The following is a 22570-nucleotide window of genomic DNA, read 5'->3' on the forward strand; positions in this document are numbered from 1 at the left end:
ATTATTTAAATGGGATTATTTTTATTTTTAATTTGGGCCTAATGCACTGTCTGGGAGGTTACGACCTTGTTGAAATGTTGTGGGAAGATTGACTGACAGGTTAGGATTTTGTTTCCTCTCAAGAGTTCTTACTTTCAGATTTGGTTGCTGGCTAGTTAGAAGGTGTGTGGAATCCAGACTGACAGCAGTGTTTCTGTGTGTCTCCCTGGTATTAGAAATTCTGCAGGCTGATTTGGAAGCAGTCTTTCTTATGTTGCTGGAGTGAAAGCTTTGCTATTGGTGGCTTGCTAGCTAGGGGCCAGCAGTGGCTCAATCTCTACCTCGAGGTGGGTTGGGAACTACAGAACTGGGGAGTCAGATTTTCAATTCTCTGTCCAAAGGACTAAGTCACAGCCAGTGTTGCTGAGCTGCAAAACCAGATGAGCATTCTTTTTTTCTGTGTTAAACCTGTGGTAGGTGTATGTTTATAAGGAGGGTTGTTTGGTTGGAACAGTGCATTTAGATGTTAAGGTTTATACAGTATCATGGTTGGTTTTTTTTTCTTCTTGTCTGTAATTGGGAAAAGGTATTGCTAATTTTCTTTATACATGTTAACTGTTTTCTTAATTAAACTTTGTTTGATTGAAAACTCCCTAGTGGATCATTTGAATCATACCTGAATTGAAACATCTTGTGCTTACCCTGTTCCAAATTCAAAGTACAAAACTTATAGTCTAGATTCATAACATACCTTGGAGTTTCTGAACTGGATTATAATGGGTGTCAGTGGTGGAGGGGGTGAATGTTTGGGGATGGGGTGTCCATGAGGCAGGCTGCTTTGTCCTGGATGGTGTCAAGCTTCTTCAGTGTTGTTGGAGCTGCACCCATCCAGGCTAGTGGAGACTATTCCATCACACTCCTGACTTGTGCCTTGTAGATGGCGGACAGGCTTCGGGGAGTCAGGAGGTGAGTTACTCACCTCTGACCTGCTCTTATAGCCACAGTATTTATATGGCTAGTCCAGTTCAGTTTCTGGTCAATGGTTGATTACCACGATGTTGGTAATGGGGTACTCAGTAATGGTAATGCTTTTGAAACGGGTGACATGGTGGCACAATGGACGATACGCTGGCACAGTGGCTAGCACTATGCCAGGGACCCGGGTTCAATTCTGGTCTTGGGTGACTGTGTGGAATTTGCACATTCTCCCCATGTGGTTTCCTCTGTGTGCTCTGGTTTCCTCCCACACTCCAAAGATGTGACGGTTAGGTGAATTCGTCAGGCTACATTGGCCCTTAGAGCCTCAAGATGTATAGGTTAGGGGGATTAACTATGGGCAAATGTGTGGGATTATGGGGATTGGTTGGGAGAGAGGGCCTGGGTAAGATACTCTGTCAGACAGTCGGTGCAGAATCATAGAATCCCTACCATACAGAAGGAGGCCATTTGGCCCATCAAGTCTGTAATGACCACAATCCCACTCAGGCTCTGTTCCCGTAACCCCACACATTTACCCTGCTAGTACCCCTGACACTAGAGTCAATTTAGCATGGCCAATCAACCTAACCCGTGCATCTTTGGACTGTGGGACGAAACCAGAGCACCCGAAGGAAACAGACACGGGGAGAACTCCACACAGGCAGTGACCCAAGCCGGGAATTGAACCTGGGTCTCTGGTGCTGTGAGGCAGCAGTGCTAACCACTGTGCCACCGTACCGCCAGACTCGATGGGCTGAATGGCCTCCTTCTACACTGTAGAGATTCTATGAATGCCGAGGCAATGATTAGATTCTCTCTTTTTGGAGATGGTCATTGCCTGGCACTTGTGTGGTGCAAATGTCACTTGCCACTTGTCAGCCCAAGCCTGGACATTGTCCAGGTGTCGCTGCATTTGGACATGTATCTGAGGAGTCGCAAATGGAGCTGAACATTTTGCAATGGTTACCTTGCCGCAACAGATTTACCTTTAACGGCGCCCGGATCTCTGAGTCAAACCTGCTACTCCTCTTCGTGTTCACTCGCTTTCTCCGTTTCCGCAGCACTACGTAAATTTGGACGTACACCAGCAGAGTGACGATGAAGGGAATGTAAAAGGAGAAGATGGAGGAGTAGACAACAAAATCAGGATTGATAATGGTGCAGATGGCATCATCCCTGGTGTCTGTAATTAGAAATGATTGACGGATTATTCCCACTGTCACTGAACAGTACTGTTGCATAATATAGCTCTCTAATTTCGGCTCATTCGTGAAAAACCTAACAGCAGAGACCACTGTTGCTAGGTTCCCATTATATTATCGCTTGGATTTAACTTGCATGTCCTCCCTTCAATAATTTCAGAAGCAAAGTTGGCTGTTAGATAAATCTCTATCTTTAGCACTAAAATCATCAACAAGGGGGTTCCATTCCCCTCATGTAAGATTGACATTCGCAACCTCCACATGACACAGAACTTTATCGGTTTTACAGACACTTCCAGGGAGGGATTTTCCAGCCGCACTCGCCGCAAGGCTGGAAAATCCCTCCCGCGGTCAACAGGCCTTTGCATGGTCCGTGTCCCGCCTGCTACGATTCCCGTGGCAGGTGGGACGGGGAAATTCCTCCTATCGTGTATGGTACGTGGCAGGAAATGTGATAATGATCAGGTAATTGACTTGTTTTGGTGTTGGTTGAAGGGTAGGCAGGCCAGGACATGGGGAGAACTCCACTCTCCTTTGAATGTTGCCACGGGGCATTTATAAGGGCTGCTGATTTGATTTGATTTATTATTGTCACATGTATTAACATACAGTGAAAAGTATTGTTTCTTGCGCGCTATACAGACAAAATATGCCGTTCATAGAGAAGGAAACGAGAGAGTGCAGAATGTAGTGTTACAGTCATAGCTAGAGTGTAGAGAAAGATCAACTTAATGCTAGGTAAGTCCATTCAAAAGTCAGACAGCAGCAGGGAAGAAGCTGTTCTTGAGTCGGTTGGTACGTGACTTCAGACTTTGTAGCTTTTTCCCGACGGAAGAAGGTGGAAGAGAGAATGTCCGGGGTGCGTGGGGTCCTTAATTAAGCTGGCTGCTTTGCCGAGGCAGCGGGAGGTATAGACAGTCAATGGGTGGGAGGTTGATTTAGGGCAGCTGGTTTAAAGTCTCATCTGAAAGTCGGCACCTCTGACAATGTGGCACTCCCTGACTTGGATGTTCATTTGGATTTTGTGTTCAGATTTCTGAAGTAAGACTTGAATCCACAACATTCTGACTGAGGGAGCCATGGCTGACGCTATAGTAGTCACTGGAGAATTGGAATGGACATCATGCTATCTTCCAGAATGGTGAACTGATACATCGGTATCCTTTGTCACTGGACTGCACTTAAGGGTTTAATTTTCATTCATTGAAAATTATTTTGCAGAATACTCGTAGTTTTTCTGATTTCATGTGGGCTAATAGCTGTGTTAAAATATCCTAGTAAGGGCTTTAATGCATTTAATGTATTGGTCAGTTTGCTATCAGGGAGATGGAAACTCTCAAAAAAATAAGAAGTGTAACTGAGGGGGCCTTAAATAGCACGTAATGCTTCAACCTCATCATAAATTGAGAAAGTGAAATTATTTGACTAAAATCAATCCTTTCTTGGAACTATAGATTTTTTTTGCTTCCTTCCAAGAAGCATTTAACCTCCCATTTAGCAACTGCCCCCAGTGACTGCATCAAAAGTTATTCATTCTTTGTATATGGGCATCACTAACAAGGCAGCATTTTTTTTGTTGCCCTAATGGCCTTTGAAAGGGTGAGGGTGAGTAATTTTCAAATTGGAATTGGGTAAGACTTGGAGGGGAACTTGAAGTGGTGGAGGTTGTGGATTTTGAAGGGTGCTGTTGAAGAAGCCTTGGTGAGTTGCTGCCGTGAATCTTATAGATTGTACACAATTTAGTCATGGTGTGTGAGCATACATGGAAGGTTGCGTGTCTGTGTGTGTGTGTGGACATATGTTATGTGTGTGTGGGGATTTCATAGCCTCGGAGAAATCATAGTATAGAAGGAGGCCATCTATAAGTACAAATGCCTGCACTAGCTCTTCAACTAGTGTTCTATACTCCAAACTCATTTCTCTTCCTGCTGTTTTATACTCTAGGGGGTGAATTATCCCATACCGCCTACCATGGGAACCGGAGCGGGCGAGGGGCGGACCATGGGTAAGGTCCGTTAACCTTGGGCGGGATTTTCCGGTTTCAGGGCGAGGCCGGAAAATCTTGCCCTATATCCTTCTTTTCAAACACTTTAAAAGACCTTTCAAATTAACCCTAGCTGCACCTTTTGAAGATGAACAATCTAACAGTGCTCTGAGCAGAAACAGTACACCAACATGTCAAAATATGAAAATAAAGACATATGCTTTTCAATTAGAAGCATAATGCTACCTGAATCATTCAGTCCAAATAATAATGGGCAGGATATGGCAAAGGACAAGGCCCAGACAATGGAGATCATTACGGTGACTCTGCGCTTGGAGCTGTACCGGGTATTGTAAAGCATCGGCATGGCAACAGCAGTATACCTGCACACGAGACAGTTTATTAAGGAAATGGCTAAAGCATCATGTACAATAAATCTTTGTGTCAGACTCCATTTGTTTGTGCACTTTTATATCAAAAACTTGTTAACTTTTAAATATTTGACAACTTGGAATTTAATGTTTATCTGATCTTCCAATTCTAACGTAATAATCAAATACAAGCAAAGCTATTTTCCACTTGTGAAGAGAGAAAGAGAAAGAAAGAAAAGTATAGACAGACACGCTGAGAGAGGTTGAGGCACAGAAATGAGAAGCACACAGGCTGAGGTAAGTTGCCCTAATCCATTAAAGACCGTAGCCATCTCTCTCCATTAGAGAGAGAGAGAAAATTGGTTACATAAACCTCAAGGGGCAACACTCCACGTCAAGCGAGGGGCAAGGCAAGGAAGGAGGCCTCCATGAATCACCACAGTTAATGAAGGATTGAACAACAGAACTATCTGAGACAGGCAGGGAGTCACAGACAGATACATGCAGCTCAAGAAATAAGCAGCGCGACTCATCGAAACATGCACATCTTGACAAAAACGGATTGATTTTCACTTCCACCTCCCGGGCAGTAATCCGTTTGAACAGGTCACCCATTTGTTGAAGAAATTGCCAGATTTATTCAGAACAGAAGGAGACCAATCCATCTTTCAAGCTTGGCCCACCAATCAAATGGATCATGGCTGGTGTACGCCTCAGCTCCATTTACCAGCCTTGGGCTCATAACCTTACTTACTCCTCCTTAAAAATAAATCTTGATGGCTTGAGTTAAAAGGAGAGGCTGGATAGATTGGAACTTTTTTCCCTGGAGCATAGGAGGCTGAGGGGTGATCTTATAGAGGTCTATAAAACAATGAGGAGCATAGATCAGCTAGATAGGCAACATCTTTTCCTAAAGGTAGGGGAGTCTAAAACTAAAGGGCATAGGTTTAAGATGAGAGGAGAGATATACAAAAGAGTCCAGAGTGGCAATTCTTTCACACAGAGGGTGGTGGGTGTCTGAAATGAGCTACCAGAGGCAGTAGTAGTGGCAGGTACAATTTTATCTTTTAGAATCGTAGAATCCCTACAGTGCAGAAGGAGGCCATTTGGCCCATCGAGTCTGCACCGACCACAATTGCACTGAGGCCCTATTCGGGTAACCTCACATATTTACCCTGCTAATCCCTTTTGTCAAAGGGTCATCTGGACTCAAAACATCAGTTCTTTTCTCTCCTTACAGATGCTGCCAGACCTGCTGAGATTTTCCAGCATTTTCTCTTTTGCCGGCATGGACAAGTTGGGCCGAAGGGGCCTGTTTCCATGCTGTAAATCGCTATGACTCTATCTCAGTTTTGACATTTCCAATTGGCTGTCAGCCTCTTCAACTGAATGGGACAGTAAATTCCAGACTTCCAATCCCCCTGATGTGAAGAACTGCTCCCTTACACCTTCCCTGAAGGGTTTAGTTCCAATTTTAAGACTGCGGACTCCCCCACCAGAGGAAGCAGTTCCCCTCTGTCTCCACTATCTCCCCAACTCTATTAGCTTAAACACTACAGTGAGAAAAGCAGGTAAACGTAAGGGTGGCACAGTGGTTAGCACTGCTGCCTCACAGCGCTAGGGACCCGGGTTCAATTCCGGCCTTGGGTCACAGTCTGTGTGGAGTTTGTATGTTCTCCACCTGTCTGCGGTGGGGAGATGGGCTGAATTGGGTCTGATGGGCCGAATTGCCTCCTTTCCACTATAAGGGTTCTATGATGCTATGATCTGTACTTGGCCAACTCAAAGGTGACTTTGGCTCTTCAATCTTCTAAGTCACTGGCTGGACCAGCATTTATTGCCCATCCCTAATTGGCATTGAACTGAGTGTCTCGCTTGGCCATTTCAGAGGACAGTTATTGTCATGGGTCTGGAGTCACATGTAGGCCAGACTAGATAAGGATGGCAGATTTCCTTCTCCAAAGGACACCAGTGAACCAGATGGATGTGGTTCAATGGTGAACAATGGTTTCATGGCCATCGTTAGACCTTTAGATTTGTTTTATTGAATTCAAATTTCATGATCTGCTGTGGTGGGATTCAAACCCAGCTTTCTGCATTGCTAGTTCAATGACAGCCACTGCATCACGCAGAGTCACATTAGTGAGCCACACAGGGTTTTTACAACAATCAAAGCTAATGGTTGTCACCTTTCTATTTATTAATTGAATTTAAATTCCACCAACTGCCTTAGTGGGATTTGAACCCATGTCCTCAGAGCTTGGGTGTATAGATTACCAGTTTAGTGACAATACCACTATGCCACCATCTCCCACAAAGTGCCCTACGAGGTGGCCTACCAAACCTCCCAGTTGTATCAAATCATTACCAGTGGTTTAAGAATACCACCTTCTCAGGGCAACTGGGGCTAGGTAAGAATTTTTAAAAATTCATTCATGGGACATGGGCGTCACTGGCTGGCCAGCATTTATTGCCCATCCCTAGTTGCCCTTGAACTGAATGGCTTGCTTGGCATTTCAGAGGACAGTCAACCATATTGCTATGGGTTTGGATTCACATGGAGGCCAGACCAGATAAGGATGGCCGATTTCCTTCCCTAAAGGACATTAATGAACCAGATGGATTTTTCCGACAATCAACAATGGTTTCATGGTCATCAGTAGATTCTTAATTCCCAGATAAGTTTTATTGAATTCAAATTCCACCATCTGCCGTGGCGGGATTTGAACCCGGGTCCCCAGAGCATTAGCTGAGTTTCTGCATTAATAGTCTAGTGATAATACCATCATCTCCCCCTAAGTTGTGGCTTTGCCTTTGACACCAGCGCCTTGAGAATGACTGAAAGATATGGACCCCTAGTTGCAAGTCACCCGCATAGTTATACCTGCAGCTGCACACATCGCCCATTAGATTAGGCTGGATGTGTAAGGCTGGAAGCTGTAATCGTAAATCTACAATTGCAGAGTTGTATTGTAAGTGTGTACATTACCTGTCAATGCTAATGGCACAGAGGTTAAGGATACTTGCTGTGCACATCATGACATCGAGAGTCACGAAAATATCACAATGGATCCTGCTGAATCTCCACTCTCCCACCACCTTGGAACATAAAAAATAAAGTCACATCTCAGTGTAAAGGGAATTAAAGGTATCTCAATTTATATTACATCTCATAACATTAAGGTGCTTTGCATGATAAAAGTATAATTCTTGTTATATTGCCAAACACAGCGATAGCTCTATCTCAACAATGTCCTTCGCATAACCATGGGTCAAACCTGCTTTGGTGGTTCTTCAAATCACACCACATAATATTTTAACTACTTGAATTAGCAGATGGATAGAATCCCTAAAATTCAGAAGAGGCCATTCAGCCCATCAAGTCTGCACCAACTCTCTGACGCAGCAGCTTACCCAGGCCCTCTCCCCCGCCCTATTTCCATAACCCCACACATTTACCATGCTTAATCCATCCAACCTACACATCTTTGAACACTAAGGGACAATTTAGCATGGCCAATACACCAAACCCGCACATCTTTGGACTGTGGGAGGAAACCGGAGCATCCGGAGGAAACCCACGCAGACACGGTGAGAATGTGCAAACTCCACACAGACAGTGACCCGTGGCCAGAATTGAACACAGGTCCCTGGAGCTGATGAGGTAGCAGTGCTAACCACTGTGCCACCGTTCTGCCTCTCAATTTAGTGCCTCGTGAGAAAGACACATTCTCCATCAATGAAGAACCCTCTCCATGAAAAATGCATTTTTACAGCTTCTTTTTTGACTTCAGGATGTCCCGATCACTTTGCCACCATTGGGGTGGCTTTGTCGAGCCATCACTGTTGTAATGTAGGAAACAAGGTACAGTAAGATCCCACAAAGTGAATGCAATATTGGTCAGACACTTCATTTCTATGGTGTTGTTTAAGGGATAAATTATGGCCAGGATGCTGGGGTGAATGCTCCTCCTCTAATTCACAATAGTGCAACGGGAGCTTTCACTTGGAGCCCAGAGGGCAGACGGAACCTCGGTTTAGTGCCTAATCTGAGAAACAGTGCCTCTGACAGAGCAGCACTCCTTTGGGGTACTGCATTGGAGACTCAGCCTGGATTTGATGCTTAGGTTTTTGCAATGGGACAATGTGAACCCACAACATTCTGACTCAGAGGTGGGAGCATTATCACTGACCTACAGCTGACAGTGCAATGACACAATGACACTGGAGTGTCTGCCCAGAGGGTTGTGAACATAGACCAGTCCATCACGCAAACCAGCCTTCCATCCATTGAATCCGTCTACACTTCCTGCTGCCTCGGAAAAGCAGCCAGCATAATCAAGGATCCCACGCACCCCGGACATATATTCTTCCACCTTCATCCAGCGAGAAAAAGATACAAAAGCCTGAGGACACGTAGCAAGAACATCTTCTTCCCAGCTGCCATCAGACTTTTGAATTAGCCTACATCGCATTAAGCTGACCTTTCTCTACACCCTAGCTATGACTGATGACTGTAACGCTACATTCTGCACTCACTCCTTTCCATCTCTATGAATGGTATGCTTTGTCTGTATAGCATACAAGAAACCAACGCCTCTACTTTCTTAGAAGACTAAGGAAATTTGGCATTTCAGCTTCAACTCTCACCAACCTTTAGAAATGCAACATAGAAAGCACTTTTTCTGGTTGTATCACAGCTTGGTATGGCTTCTGCTCTGCCCAAGAATGCAAGGAACTAAAAAGGTCGTGAATGTAGCCCAATCCATCACTCAAACCAACCTCCCATCCATTGACTCTGTCTACACTTCCCGCTGCCTCGGCAAAGCAGCCAGCATAATGAAGGACCCCACGCACCCCGGACATTCTCTCTTCCACCTTCTTCCTTCGGGAAAAAGATACAAAAGTATGAGGTCATGTACCAGCCGACTCAAGAACAGCTTCTCCCCTGCTGCTGTCAGACTTTTGAATGGACTTATCTTGCATTAAGTTGATCTTTCTCTACACCTTAGCTGTGACTGTAACACTACATTCTGCACTCTCTCCTTTCCTTCTCTATGAACGGTATATTTTGTCCGTATAGCGTGCAAGAAACAATACTTTTCACTGCAAACAATTCATGTGGCAATAATAAACCAAATCAGATTATGAAGTCAAACCCTGGGTATTAGGTAGAGGTGACTTTCAGCCTGCAGTTTGCTAATCCAGGGCAGACACAAATTGGCACGAGGTGATTGAGCAAAGCCATCAATAAACTGAAAACTCTTTGAGTCGAAGGAAAGGTGCAGGACTCGGATCCTCATCACTCAGCTGAAACACTCAAGTGTCAAGGGCTGGGTGACAAATTGCATTTGAATGTGGTCCTTTCAGGCACGCTGACATCGTTTAAGACTTACCTGGATAGTCACATGAGCAGCCTGGGAATGGAGGGATACAAACGATTGGTCTAGTTGGACCAAGGAGCGGCACAGGCTTGGAGGGCCGAAGGGCCTGTTTCCTGTGCTGTACTGTTCTTTGTTCTTTGTTCAGCTGTCAGGCTTTGTGCTGGCTGAGTGAGCCACCATCAAATCTGATATATAAATGATTCCCCCTTGCTTGTTTTATACCGTTCGCGCCAGTGGATGTCATTTGCACCAGGTTTACGGAGAAGACAGTGGCAAGATGAGTCTTCAGTTTACACACCAGGGAGTCATTTTGGCTTCTGAAACGGTAAGTGCGTCATTCGATATCTCTTCTGATGCTCATTTTCATCGCTGTTGCTGAGATGTAAAATAAGCAACTGACCCAATATCACTTACTGTATAATATCGCCCCGATTCAAGGTTTTCAGGAGAGGTGAATTCAATCAACCGTGCGAAGAAAATGACTGTGGGCAACTTACAATTATAGGGTCAGTTGTACAATCTGACAATCCCAGTGGATAAACCTCCTTTGTCCCATCCATTTTCCCAGTGAGCTCGGGTCTCTGCTGGCAGTGTGGGGTCTTAGGATGTCCCATAAATTCTCGCAGATTTCTTTCCTCCGAGTCACACTGTCAGTTGTAAATGTAACAACGTCATTTAACTCAGTCCCTCCCTCCACGTAATGAAGGAACCGCTGTGGACCAGGTTGCTGTGTAGTTGCTTTATCGTGTGTTAAGACACACTACACTGTGTAGGATCACTAAGTAAGTTAATGCTTTATCTCTCTTACCTGGCACTGTTGCCTGGGCTTTGATTTTTGTTCTCTCCTCTCTCCCCCTTTCCCTCTCCAATTCTCTGACAGGGATTGAGGTGGGAAGCAGCAAGGGGAAGCGGACAATTGGCCAAGGTCTGGGAGATGGAGGCTCCATCAGGGAATGAGCCTGCATGCCCAGAAGGGGAGATCTGAAAATGGTCAGAAAATGGCATGGGGTTGAGGGCGGTGGGGGTGGGGGAGGGGATGGTGTGGGGTGGGGGGGGGGGGGGTGGGTGGGGAGGCGGGGGGGAATGGTGTGGGGTGGGGGTGGTGGTGCAGGTTGCGAAGAGATGATGGGAACAAGCCGGTGATAAAGTATTTTAAATAATCTTCCAGCCCTTCCCACCAACGGGATCTTCCTGTCCCGCCAAAGGTGGCCCCAGGTGGCGAGTTCCCCAGAACAGGGATGGGCGAGCCACACAAGATGGTGTGGACCTCGGCAGGTCTGGAAGATCCCACTGCCGGCCTATGGTGGGCTGCCCATGGCATTGGGAAGCCCACCTCGGGAGTCAAAGTTAGGGAACGGCAGTGTGACTGTGACAGGAAGTGAATGCAGATGCAACTTTGTTTTACATTATATGATAGCCTTATAGCTGGTCTCCTGATTGAGCCATTGCTGCATCCAAAACCTTCATGATTTCTCCCCTAGTCCCCTTCATTTCTCAAGAATATTGGTCACTCAGCTCAGAGCATTTGTTAGTCCACAGGGCGGGATTTTCCAGTCAAGCTCGCCCCAAGGCCGGAATATCCCACCTGAGGTCAATGGACCTTTGCATGGTCCATGTCCTGCCTGATTCCCATGGTGGGTGAGTCAGGAAAATTCCATCCCTCGTCTCTGTTTCATTTCTCAAGTATCTACTTCCTCCTCATTGACTATTTTGGTCTGCAAGGGCTCAATGGCGATGCCAGATGCTTAAGTGGGAACTGCTCTAATAGCCAAAACTACCATTCCTGTGAGCCCAAAGTTCACACCAACCAAAATGAGGCACAATAAAGTCAAATGCTGCCTCACACGCAAGCGGCAAATCATCGTAATGCCACACAGCTCACTTACTCACATGATAATGTGGATATTTCTCCATTTGTGGGAATTCAAAGACATTTAAATCGCTTTCTCCAATAAAATGTAAGTTATTCGCAATACTGGGTAAGATCAGGGAGGTTGTGAGAATCACTTAATTCACCAGATTTCAGAAATATAAAACCAGCTAGCTTCGAAGGAATCTGGGCAAAACCTGAACTCATTCCAACGGCACAGAGAAAGTCTGTTCATTTCCCATGTGCAGTATGTATATATGAAGGATTGTCGAAACATTCTCAAACCTTCTCAAACAATATGAAAGCAAGTCGCAAAGCCAAAAAAAATGGTTTTCTTAAAGAGGTAGAATTCACCTTGGAGTAACAGAGACTGGGCTAGGAACTATCCGAGTAGTGTCCTGTGTTTGTGCATGTGGCAGGTTTGGGATATTGCCCCAGTTGCTGAGAGACAGAGCGAAGGGCCAAGTATCTTCATCAGAGATGGGTTGTGGGTGTTGCTGGCTGGGCCAGCATTTATTGCCCATCCCTAATTATCCGTGAATGGTGTGGCTTGTTAGGTCATTTCAAATTGCTGTGGATCTGGAGTCACATGTAGGCCAGACCAGGTAAGGAAGGCAGATTTTCTTCCCTAAAGGACATGAGTGGGTGGCACGGTGGTACAGTAATTGGGCAGCCAGGGACCCGGGTTCAATTCCGGCTTCGGGTCACTGTCCGTGTGGAGTTTGCTCGTTCTCCCTGTGTCTGCGTGGGTTTCCCCCGGGTGCTCCGGTTTCCTCCCACAGTCCAAAGATGCGCAGGTTAGGTTGATTGGCCATGATAAATTGACCCTTAGTGTCAGGAAGATTGGCAGGATAAATATGTGGGGTTACGGGGATAGGGTCTGGGTGGGATTGTTGTTGGTGCAGGCTCAATGGGCTGAATGGCCTCCTTCTGCACTGTAGGGATTCTATGATTCTAGTGAACCAGATGTGTTTTTACACCAATTGACAATGGTTTTGTGCTGACCCTGAATTCCAGACTTTTATTGAATCCAAATTTCACCATCTGCCATGGTGGGATTTGAACTCTAGTCCTCAGAACATTACCCAGGGTCTCTGAATTACTCATCCAGTAACAATGCCACTATACCACCACCTCCCCAAATGCAGATATTCCTTTCTTTGATGCTTGTAGCATAGCGATATCAATGACAAGGAGGCAAATCAGATTGTGATGAATTCAGAGCTGATGTAGAGCCAGGGTGTCCAGACTGGATGTTGCTCCATCCTTAACATCACAGATTGAGGGGACATGACTAAGCAAATGCAAATTTCACCGTCACAATGAGGCGCTTGCCTCGGCAGACTTGACTCCATATGAATGTCCTTGCACGCACTATTTACAGTCCTTTGAGGTGGAATTGAGATCCAGTTTAGTCCATCGGCCCTGGAAGAAGTTTGGATGTGGTCATGAAGTTGGGTGAGTGCTGAGGCAGGCTTGTGAAAAGGCCCTCCTAAGATCTCTAGGACTTTGAATGATTTATCTCTGTTGTTCTAAACCCCCTCATCCTCCCCCACCTCCCCACTTAACCTCATGCCCCCTCCATGCCACCATCCCCATTCCACAATCCCCTGCATCCTCCATTGCCACTCACGTAGTACGCACTATAGAACCAATGAGCCACATAATAACAATGGCAAGCCACCCATGCAATTATTTGCTTTGAAACTGCTTCTTTTACAACCCTATAAACGTACAGACATTGGAAAGAACAATTCAAAGAAAGAACAACTTATTATAACCTCATAAAGATGTAAATCAAAGCAAACACTCCACTTGCACCTTCTGAGATAATCCATTAGTGAGTCCGGGAACTCAGCTAATCATTCATAATGAGGCCATCTGTGAACAACAGAAACATAATATGGCAAGGGCATGGAGAGAGATTTGGTAAGGCCTTTTAAACATGCCTTACAAAAGGTTCCCAACTCCAGGCTATGGTTCACGATGCCTATGAGGGGCTTTGGACTGAGTGATATCGAGTACCTGGCCTGACTTCAAGAAAATTGCAGGGGCTGGTAGTGATTACAAAAAAAGTCACCCTTTCTCTATCCAATCCACCAAAACGCTGTGAAAATTGTTCATTTCAATTAAACTAATTCAACATCAGATAATCCAACCCATCTCAAAATACTCACTGAGAACCTCTCATGCATAACCACATTTCCCAAAAAAATATTTTCCTTTAGTTTCACACTCAATTGTTCCAGAAATAAGAAGCGTTATATTTGAAAGCAGGCAAAATCTGATCATCCTGAACTTTAGCAAATTGAGATCTGCAAGGTTCAATAAAGGATGAGGAAGAGAATTGTTTTTTTTGTTCCAAGCACATTTTGGCATTTCAGCTACGACTCTCACCAACATTTACATATGTACCATAGAAAACATTCTTTCTGGTTATATCACAGCTTGGTGTGGACTCCTGCTCTGCCCAAGTACGCAAGGAACTACAAAAGGTCATGAATGTAGCGCAGTACATTACGCAAACCAGCCTCCCATCCATTGACTCTGTCTACACTTCCCACTGCCTCAGCAAAGCAGCCAGCATAATTAAGGACCCCATGCACCCCGGACATTCTCTCTTCCACCTTCTTCTGTCGGGAAAACGATACAAAAATCTGAGGTCACGTACCAACCGACTCAAGAACAGCTTCTTCCCTGCTGCTGTCAGACTTTTGAATGGACTTACCTTGCATTAGAAAGTAGTCTCACAACACTAGGTTAAAGTCCAACAGGTTTATTTGGTAGCACGACGTTTCGGAGCATTGCCCCTTCATCAGGTGAGTGCCAGGAGTGGCATTCACCTGATGAAGGGGCAGTGCTCCAAAAGCTCGTGCTATCAAATAAACCTGTTGGACTTTAACCTGTTGCTGTGAGACTACTAACTGTGCCTACCCCAGTCCAACGCTGGCAACTCCACATCATACCTTGCATTAAGTTGATCTTTCTCTACACCTCAGTAATGACTGTAACACTACATTCTGCACTCTCTCGTTTTCTTCTCTATGAACGGTATGCTTTGTCTGTATAGCGCACAAGAAACAATACTTTTCACTGTGTGTTAATACATGTGACAATAATAAATCAAATCAAATCAAATCAAATCAAATCTTCAATGTCCATTACAGGAAAAAAATACTTGTATAACTGTGATATAATGGACCGGATTTTCGCAAACCCGAAAGTGGGCGATGGGAATCTGGGAATTGGATCCCACCTGCCATTTTTAAAAGCCTGGAGTCTGTGAAAATCCGGCCCATTATATCACAGTTATACAAGCATTTTGTTCCTGTGATGGGCATTGAAGATGTGCTTGGAATAAAAAATAACAGTTCTCTTCCTCACCTTTTATTGAACCTTGCAGATCTCAATTTGCAAAGGTTCAGGATGATCAGGTTTCACCTGCTTCCAAATATAACGCTTCTTATTTTTGGAACAATTGAGTGTGAAACTAAAGGAAAATATTTGTTTGGGAAATGTGGTAATGCATGAGAGGTTCTCAGTGAGTGTTTTGACATGGGTTGGATTATCTGATGTTGAATTAGTTTAATTGAAATGAACAATTTTCACGGCGTTTTGGTGGATTGGATAGAGAAAGAGTGACTTGTGATGCACTGATTGAAACTGTATGTTACAGGAAGCCTGGAATTAACAAAATTAATTTGCTCTGATTGAATCATTTCCACTGATTATATTGCAGTATTTTCAGGTTCTGGTAGTTCCCTTATGCAGATGGTTCTGTGTGTTTGCTGTGTAATATTGTGGCCCCCTTTAAATTGCAGAACTACCTCTCCACAAAGCAGTTCTGTAATAGACTGAGACTCCTGGCACTGCAGACTTCACTGCATTTATTCAGTGACAACTTCTATTTTTATTAATTCATGGGACATGGGGCGTCGCTGGCTGGCCAGCATTTATTGCCCATCCCTAGTTGCCCGAGGGCAGTTGAGAGTCAACCACATTGCTGTGGCTCTGGAGTAAACCTGTAGGCCAGACCTGGAAAGGATGGCAGATTTCCTTCCCTAAAGGACATTAGTGAACCGGATGACTATTTCCAAGAATGGTTTCATGGTCATCAGTAGATTCTTAATTTCAGATTTTTAAAATTGAATTCAATTCCACCATCTGCCGTGGCAGGATTCGAATCCGGGTCCTCAGAACTTTAGCTGAGTTTCTGGATTAGTAGTCTAGCTATGATACCACTAGACCATCACCTGGGAAACGTACCTTCTAATGCAAGCACTGTTTAAGAATTGCACCTTTCTTTTTAGAATTGTACAATGCATTTCCCTAACTGTGCAACCCACCCCCCCAACCCCAGCCCTCCTGCCGCTTGGGCGGCACGGTGGCATAGTGGTTAGCACTGCTGCCTCACAGCGCCAGGGGTCCAGGTTCAATTCCAGCCTTGGGTCACTGTATGTGTGGAATTTGTCCATTCTCCCCATGTCTGCGTGGGTTTCCTCCGGTGCTCCGGTTTCCTCCCACACTCCAAAAGACGTGCTGGTTAGGTTGATTGGCCATGCTAAATTAACCCAAGTGTCAAGGGGATTAGCAGGGTAAATATAAAGGTTTATGGGAATAGGGCCTGGGTGGGATTGTGGTTGGTGCAGACTTGATGGGCCGAATGGCCTCCTTCTGCACTTTAGTGATTCTATGACCCCCCTCCCCCAACATTTGTATCCCGATATTGAAGGAAAACCTATGCAAGCCAGAAATATTGAAACTGCATCTCCAGCGTGTGTGAGCAGTTGGAGAAAACCAAGCTAGCAACTCAACTGTCAACACCGCCAGCATCACCAACTCTGCCACTGCATTTTCTCCTAACTGTTACCGACTCAGTGAATCGTTTTTCACATCTTCCAAGGACATTTTTTTTCTTCAACAGAGCTATTAACCGAGTAGCTTCTTGATATGACCTTCAGCACACAGGCATCCAAGAGGTCATGTCAAGGACAGTGGTAATTATCTGGGACTCAAAGACATTCAATGACTTTCTTATTCTCTCCACACTTCACTGAACAGCGAGGCTGGAAAAATGTCGGAAATTACAAGTTGCTCTTCAGAGCTCAACTCTTAAAGAGCAAATGAAATCCGTTGCATCATGCTCCGGATTCTAATTTTACCTCCGACACCGTTCTTTGTTAAACTGTTGTTACAAATTGCGGCTGACCCTGTTTCACTAACTAATCTGCGGCCTCACTCGGCATCACAACACGCCTTCTGCAATTACAGGCACTGTGTGACAGGAGCTTCGGGCCTCCGAGCATTTGGGGCTGCAACTCTGGACTTTAATTACACCGTGTCATTTTCCATGAGACTTCACTTTAATATGGATTTATCAAGGAAGACGATGAGGGAGGAAAGGCCAGGGCGTACACATAATGTGTGTCCCAGAGCTAAGATGGGTCGAGAGAAAAACAGGAGACCTCATAGATAATACTTGGATTTTAACCCTTTGGAATCATTTCCCGACTTTGCCTCAGTACGTGCCAGCTGGTTACATATTGTTTTCTCTCATGATCACAAAAAGTTAAAATTTATTTATTAGTCACAAGTAAGGCTCACATTAACACTGCAATGAAGTTACTGTGAAATTCTCCTAGTCGCCACAGACCAGCGCCTGTTTGTGTCAATGCACCTAACCAGCACGTCTTTCGGACTGTGGGAAGAAACCGGAGCACCCAGAGGAGACCCACACAGACACGGGGAGAACGTGCAAACTCCACACAGAAAGTGACCCAAGCTGGGAACTGCGCCCCACAATGGCACAGAGTGGTACAATGGCACAGAATGAATTAGGGCGGAATTCTTCCATCTGGGAATAAGGTGGGGGTGAGGACATGGAGGGCGGAATTTTCCCATCCCACCCACAATGGGAATTGTAGCAGGTGGGAACAGATCATGCAAAGGGCCGTTGAACTTGGGCAGGATTGTCTGGCATTGGAGCATGGCCGGAAAATCCCGCCTGGAGTGCTTCCCGCTGCAGAGGCAGGTGGGAAACCACGCTATATCTTTCAGCCCTGACCTCATTAATAATGCACCCGGGGGTTTAGCGCCATATTCCGTTGTGGAGCGGGCATGATTGCCCTGGTCCTGCCATCAGATTTGGGTGCCATATTGATAAGGCGCCCAACATCACTGACCCACTGCTGAAGAACGAAGATGGACCTCTTGAAAAAGAATGTGGGCAGGATTTTACAGCCTCATTCGTCCGAAACCATAGACTCTCGCCTGAGGTCAATGGACCTTTCCATTGTCCGCCCCTCGCCCGCTCCGATTCCCGTGGCGGGCGGGGTGGTAAAATCCCAGCCAGTGGATCTCCAGGAACACTCTGAGGCTGGAAGATGGACCTCCTCAATTAAAGCAAATCTGGACAATCCACCTTTAGATGCAGCCCCCTCTCACTGCTGTGGTGTTCTGGGGTCCAGGGTTACGGGTGGCCTCCATCCCGTAATCTGAAGGCAGCACCAGGCTTTGCTGAGGTGAGGCCCAACTTCTGCATGCCATGTTGTTCTGGGCTGGTGTTTTCCCACTGGCGTCGTGGAGGATCAGGCACGGGTGGTAAATTCCGGTGAGGCCTTTATCTACATCTCATTGCAGGGTCAGTTTCACTCTGGCCTCCAGCGGGTTTCCCAATCCGCCAAGGTGAGCAGCAACGCAAGATCCCATGGGAAATTCACGCCAGCGTAAAACTGACTTTTGGACTCGCGTCAAACTCTCCCCACCTGCCATTAAATCCACCAACGGGGCCATGGGAGAATTCTGCTGGTCGAATTTGCAACTGTTATGGACAGGGGAGGGCTTAATTTAAACAATCCTGATTTGTCCTTTTACCACCTGTCTGTAAACAGAAAGGTGACTTGATTTTGACTTCTCCCCTTTGGTGTAATGTATTATCCCAAACTCTCAGTTTTGGGGTGATCCAATTTCTACTAATAGTCCCACTGCAAACTTGAGATAGGGTAAACTCAGAGGGTTAGTTTATTTGCACACTCAAATGCAGGAGGTCGCAATGTTGGTTCCTTTTCACTGATACAATAAAACAGCACTAGGGAAAGCAAGATTTATTGTGCAAAGACCACAGAGTAAAGAATTATTGTTTCACCTGTGGCCAGGGTCCTGAATCAAAGTCCAGTGGCATGTTCAGTCATCGAGCTTGGCAAGCTGAACTGACGCTGGATAATTCCCTTTTTCCCCAGGGTTGATTTCCACAATGAGATAAGCATGCAGAGAGGAATCGGTCTTGCAGTTGATGTTACAGAAGTTCCGGTGGAAACAATGTAGATAGGACCAGGTATTTAGACCTGGACACAGCCCCTCCTCAGTGCTGCTACTTGATGGACAGAAAGATTGCAGATTTGAGTTTTACAGCTCCATAAGGCAACATTACAGGTTCCATCAGTGAAAGGGGTCATGTCACATGGCTCCCACCTCTCCACTTGATCTTTCACAAAGGGTGTATATCCCTCTCTCTGGGTTCCTGAGATTGTTAATGTTGCAACCATTAAGACGTTGAAGGGAAGTTTGCTGGGCTCTTTGTCCTGGCAGACTGATAGACTCGGGTTTGCCAGCCTGGGATCTGAAATGCAGATGGCCTTGGAATAGTTCCCTTCGAATTTGGTCTCTGCAGCCCGCAGGTGTTGTTAGGGCCTCTTCAGAGATATCAGGGTGCGAATTTCCCTGACATGTCAAATTAGCTCCTGTTATGTGAAGCTAACAGCCAGACACGGTGGCACAGTGGTTAGCACTGCTGTCTCACAGCGCCAGGAACACAAGTTCAATTCCCGACTTGGGTCACTGTCTGTGTGGAGTCTGCACACTTTCCCCGTGTCTGCGTGGGTTTCCTCTGGGTGCTCCAGTTTCCTCTCACAGTCCAAAGATGATCTGGTTAGGTGCATTGGCCATACTAAATTCTCCCTCAGCGTCCACGAACAGGCGCCGGAATGTGGCAACTAGGGATTTTCTCAGTAACTCCATTGCAGTGTTAATGTAAGCCTATTTGTTTCGATTTATTATTGTCACATGTATTAGTTTACAGTGAAAAGTATTGTTTTTTTGCGTGCTATACAGACAAAGCATACCGTTCATAGAGAAGGAAAGGAGAGAGTGCAGAATGTAGTGTTACAGTCATAGCTAGGGTGTAGAGAAAGATCAGCTTAGTGCGAGACAGGTCCATTTAACTGTCTGATGGCAGCAGGGAAGAAGCTCAAAAGCAGGAAACAGTCGATTGGTACGTGACCTCAGACACTATTCCCTGTGACAATAAGAAATAAACTTTAACCATTTGATTCGGTCATTGTCCAGTTTCAAAATTTTAGAAATGAGCCATGAGGATATATATATATTCAGTGAAAAATATGGAGACTGGAACTTTCCAGCTATTCACCCCGGCGGGATCTTCTGATCCCGTTGATGGTACATCCCTGCCACAGGTTTCCCGATGGAGGCAATGGGAAATCCACAGGAAGGCCAGAGAATCCCACCCAGAGGATGAGATCTTAGCCCCATTGCACAATTCAATTCAGAACCATGCCACTTGGGCCAAATGGTCGATGTCATGTTAATATTCCACATGGGCCTTCTCCCACCCTATACAAAGGGACAAAGTCCCTCATGGTAGGCTAGTGAAAAAGGTTGGATCTCATGGGATAAAGGGGGAGGTGGCTAGATGGGTGGAGAACTGGCTTGGTCATAGAAGACAGAGGGTGGTAGTGGAAGGGTCTTTTTCCGGCTGGAGGCCTGTGACTAGTGGTGTACCGCAGGGCTCTGTATTGGGACCTCTGCTATTTGTGATTTATATAAATGATCTGGAAGAAGGAGTAACTGGGGTGATCAGTAAGTTTGCGGACGACACAAAACTGGCAGGACTTGCAGATAGTGAGGAACATTGTCAGAGGCTACAGAAGGATATAGATAGGCTGGAAATTTGGGCAAAGAAATGGCAGATGGAGTTCAATCCTGATAAATGCGAAGTGATGCATTTTGGTGGGAATAATGTAGGGAGGAGCTACACGATAAATGGAAGAACCATAAAGGGTGTAGAGACGCAGAGGGATCTGGGTGTGCAAGTCCACAGATCTTTGAAGGTGACGTCACAGGTGGAGAAGGTGGTGAAGAAGGCATATGGCATGCTTGCCTTTATAGGACGGGGCATAGAGTATAAAAGTTGGGGTCTGATGTTGCAGATGTATAGAACGTTGGTTCGGCCGCATTTGGAATACTGCGTCCAGTTCTGGTCGCCACACTACCAGAAGGACGTGGAGGCTTTGGAGAGAGTACAGAGGAGGTTTACCAGGATGTTGCCTGGTATGGAGGGGCTTGGTTATGAGGAGAGATTGGGGAAACTGGGGTTGTTCTCCTTGGAAAGACGGAGGATGAGGGGAGACTTAATAGAGGTGTATAAAATTATGAAAGGCATAGATAGGGTGAACGGTGGGAAGCTTTTCCCCGGGTCGGTGGTGACGTTCACGAGGGGTCATAGGTTCAAGGTGAAGGGGGGGAGGTTTAACACAGATATCAGAAGGACATATTTTACACAGAGGGTGGTGGGGGCCTGGAATGTGTTGCCGGGCAAGGTGGTGGAGGCGGACACACTGGGAACGTTTAAGACTTATCTAGACAGCTATATGAACGGAGTGGGAATGGAGGGATACAAAAGAGTGGTCTAGTTTGGACCAGGGAGCGGCGCGGGCTAATTGTTCTTTGTTTCTCGTTTCAAGGCTTCATTCTATGATCATCTTGCTGGTGCCAGTACAGAGCGAGACTGCGGATAGTTGGGAACCTGTCTCGGGGGCAGGGAATTCAGATGGTGTTTGTAAAGCAGAAGTGGAAATGAATAGGGTTGGGAAGCATTTTCTGATCAGGGCCAGAGTGATCTCCTGGACTCGTTTCGATCGCCACAGGGGGTCGGAGAGGAATTTCCCAGATTTTGTTTTCCCCATATTGGCCCTGGGGTTTTCACTCTGGGTTTTCGCCTCTCCCTGGAGATCACATGGTCTGGAATGGGGGGGTGGGGGTGAGTTAATAGGTTGTGATGAACAAAGCATCGTAGCTGTGAGGGACAGCTCGGTGGATAGGATATTAGGATGTAGATAGGCTGGAAAATTGGGCGGGGATCCTGGATTCAGGATTCAATCCTGGACCGGGGAGCGGCGCGGGCTTGGAGGGCCGAAGGGCCTGTTCCTGTGCTGTATTGTTCTTTGTTCTTTGTTTGTTCTTTGTTCTATATAATTTCACCCAATCAGAATAGCCTTCTATTCCTTTTTCTCTCACGTGTTTATATATGTTTCCCTTTTGTTATTCAACTCAACAACTCCTTAGAATCATAGAATCTGTACAGTACAAAAGGAGGCCATTCGGCCCTTCGAGTCTGCACCGATAACAATCCCACCCAGGCTCTATCCCCGTTACCTCATGTACTCAACCTCTTAATCCCCCTGACACTAAGGGGCAATTTAGCATGGCCAATGCACCTAACCAGCACACCTTTGGAGCGTGGGAGGAAACTGGAGCCCCCGGAGGAAACCCACGCAGACACAGGGTGAATGTGCGGACTCTGCACAGACAGCGACCCGAGGCCAGAATTGAACCCAGGTGCCCTCCGCTGTGAGGCAGCAGTGCTAACCATTGTGCCACTGTGCCGCCCTTGTGGTAACAAGTGCCACATTCACACCACTTTGCTAGCAACATTATTTCTGATTTTCTTAATAGATTTATTAGTGATTATCTTATATTTAGTTTTGGACAAGTTCATCCACTATGCC

At 45.9% G+C, this 22570-nt stretch overlaps 1 protein-coding gene across 2 annotated transcripts in view; it reads right to left on the minus strand.

Moving 5' to 3' along the window:
* drd2a (dopamine receptor D2a) overlaps positions 1–22570 on the minus strand; it is a 55378-nt gene that overhangs the window by 17974 nt on the left and 14834 nt on the right. For both annotated transcript variants that reach the window (XM_078199025.1, XM_078199024.1), the window contains exons 2-4: positions 7504–7613; positions 4390–4526; positions 1944–2140 (exon numbers count right to left, since the gene is read on the minus strand). In XM_078199025.1, the coding sequence (XP_078055151.1) occupies positions 1944–2140; positions 4390–4526; positions 7504–7613 (444 nt within the window). The remainder of the gene's footprint in view (positions 1–1943; positions 2141–4389; positions 4527–7503; positions 7614–22570) is intronic.

This window comes from Mustelus asterias, chromosome 27, assembly GCF_964213995.1.
Source record: "Mustelus asterias chromosome 27, sMusAst1.hap1.1, whole genome shotgun sequence".
Lineage (NCBI taxonomy): Eukaryota > Metazoa > Chordata > Chondrichthyes > Carcharhiniformes > Triakidae > Mustelus > Mustelus asterias.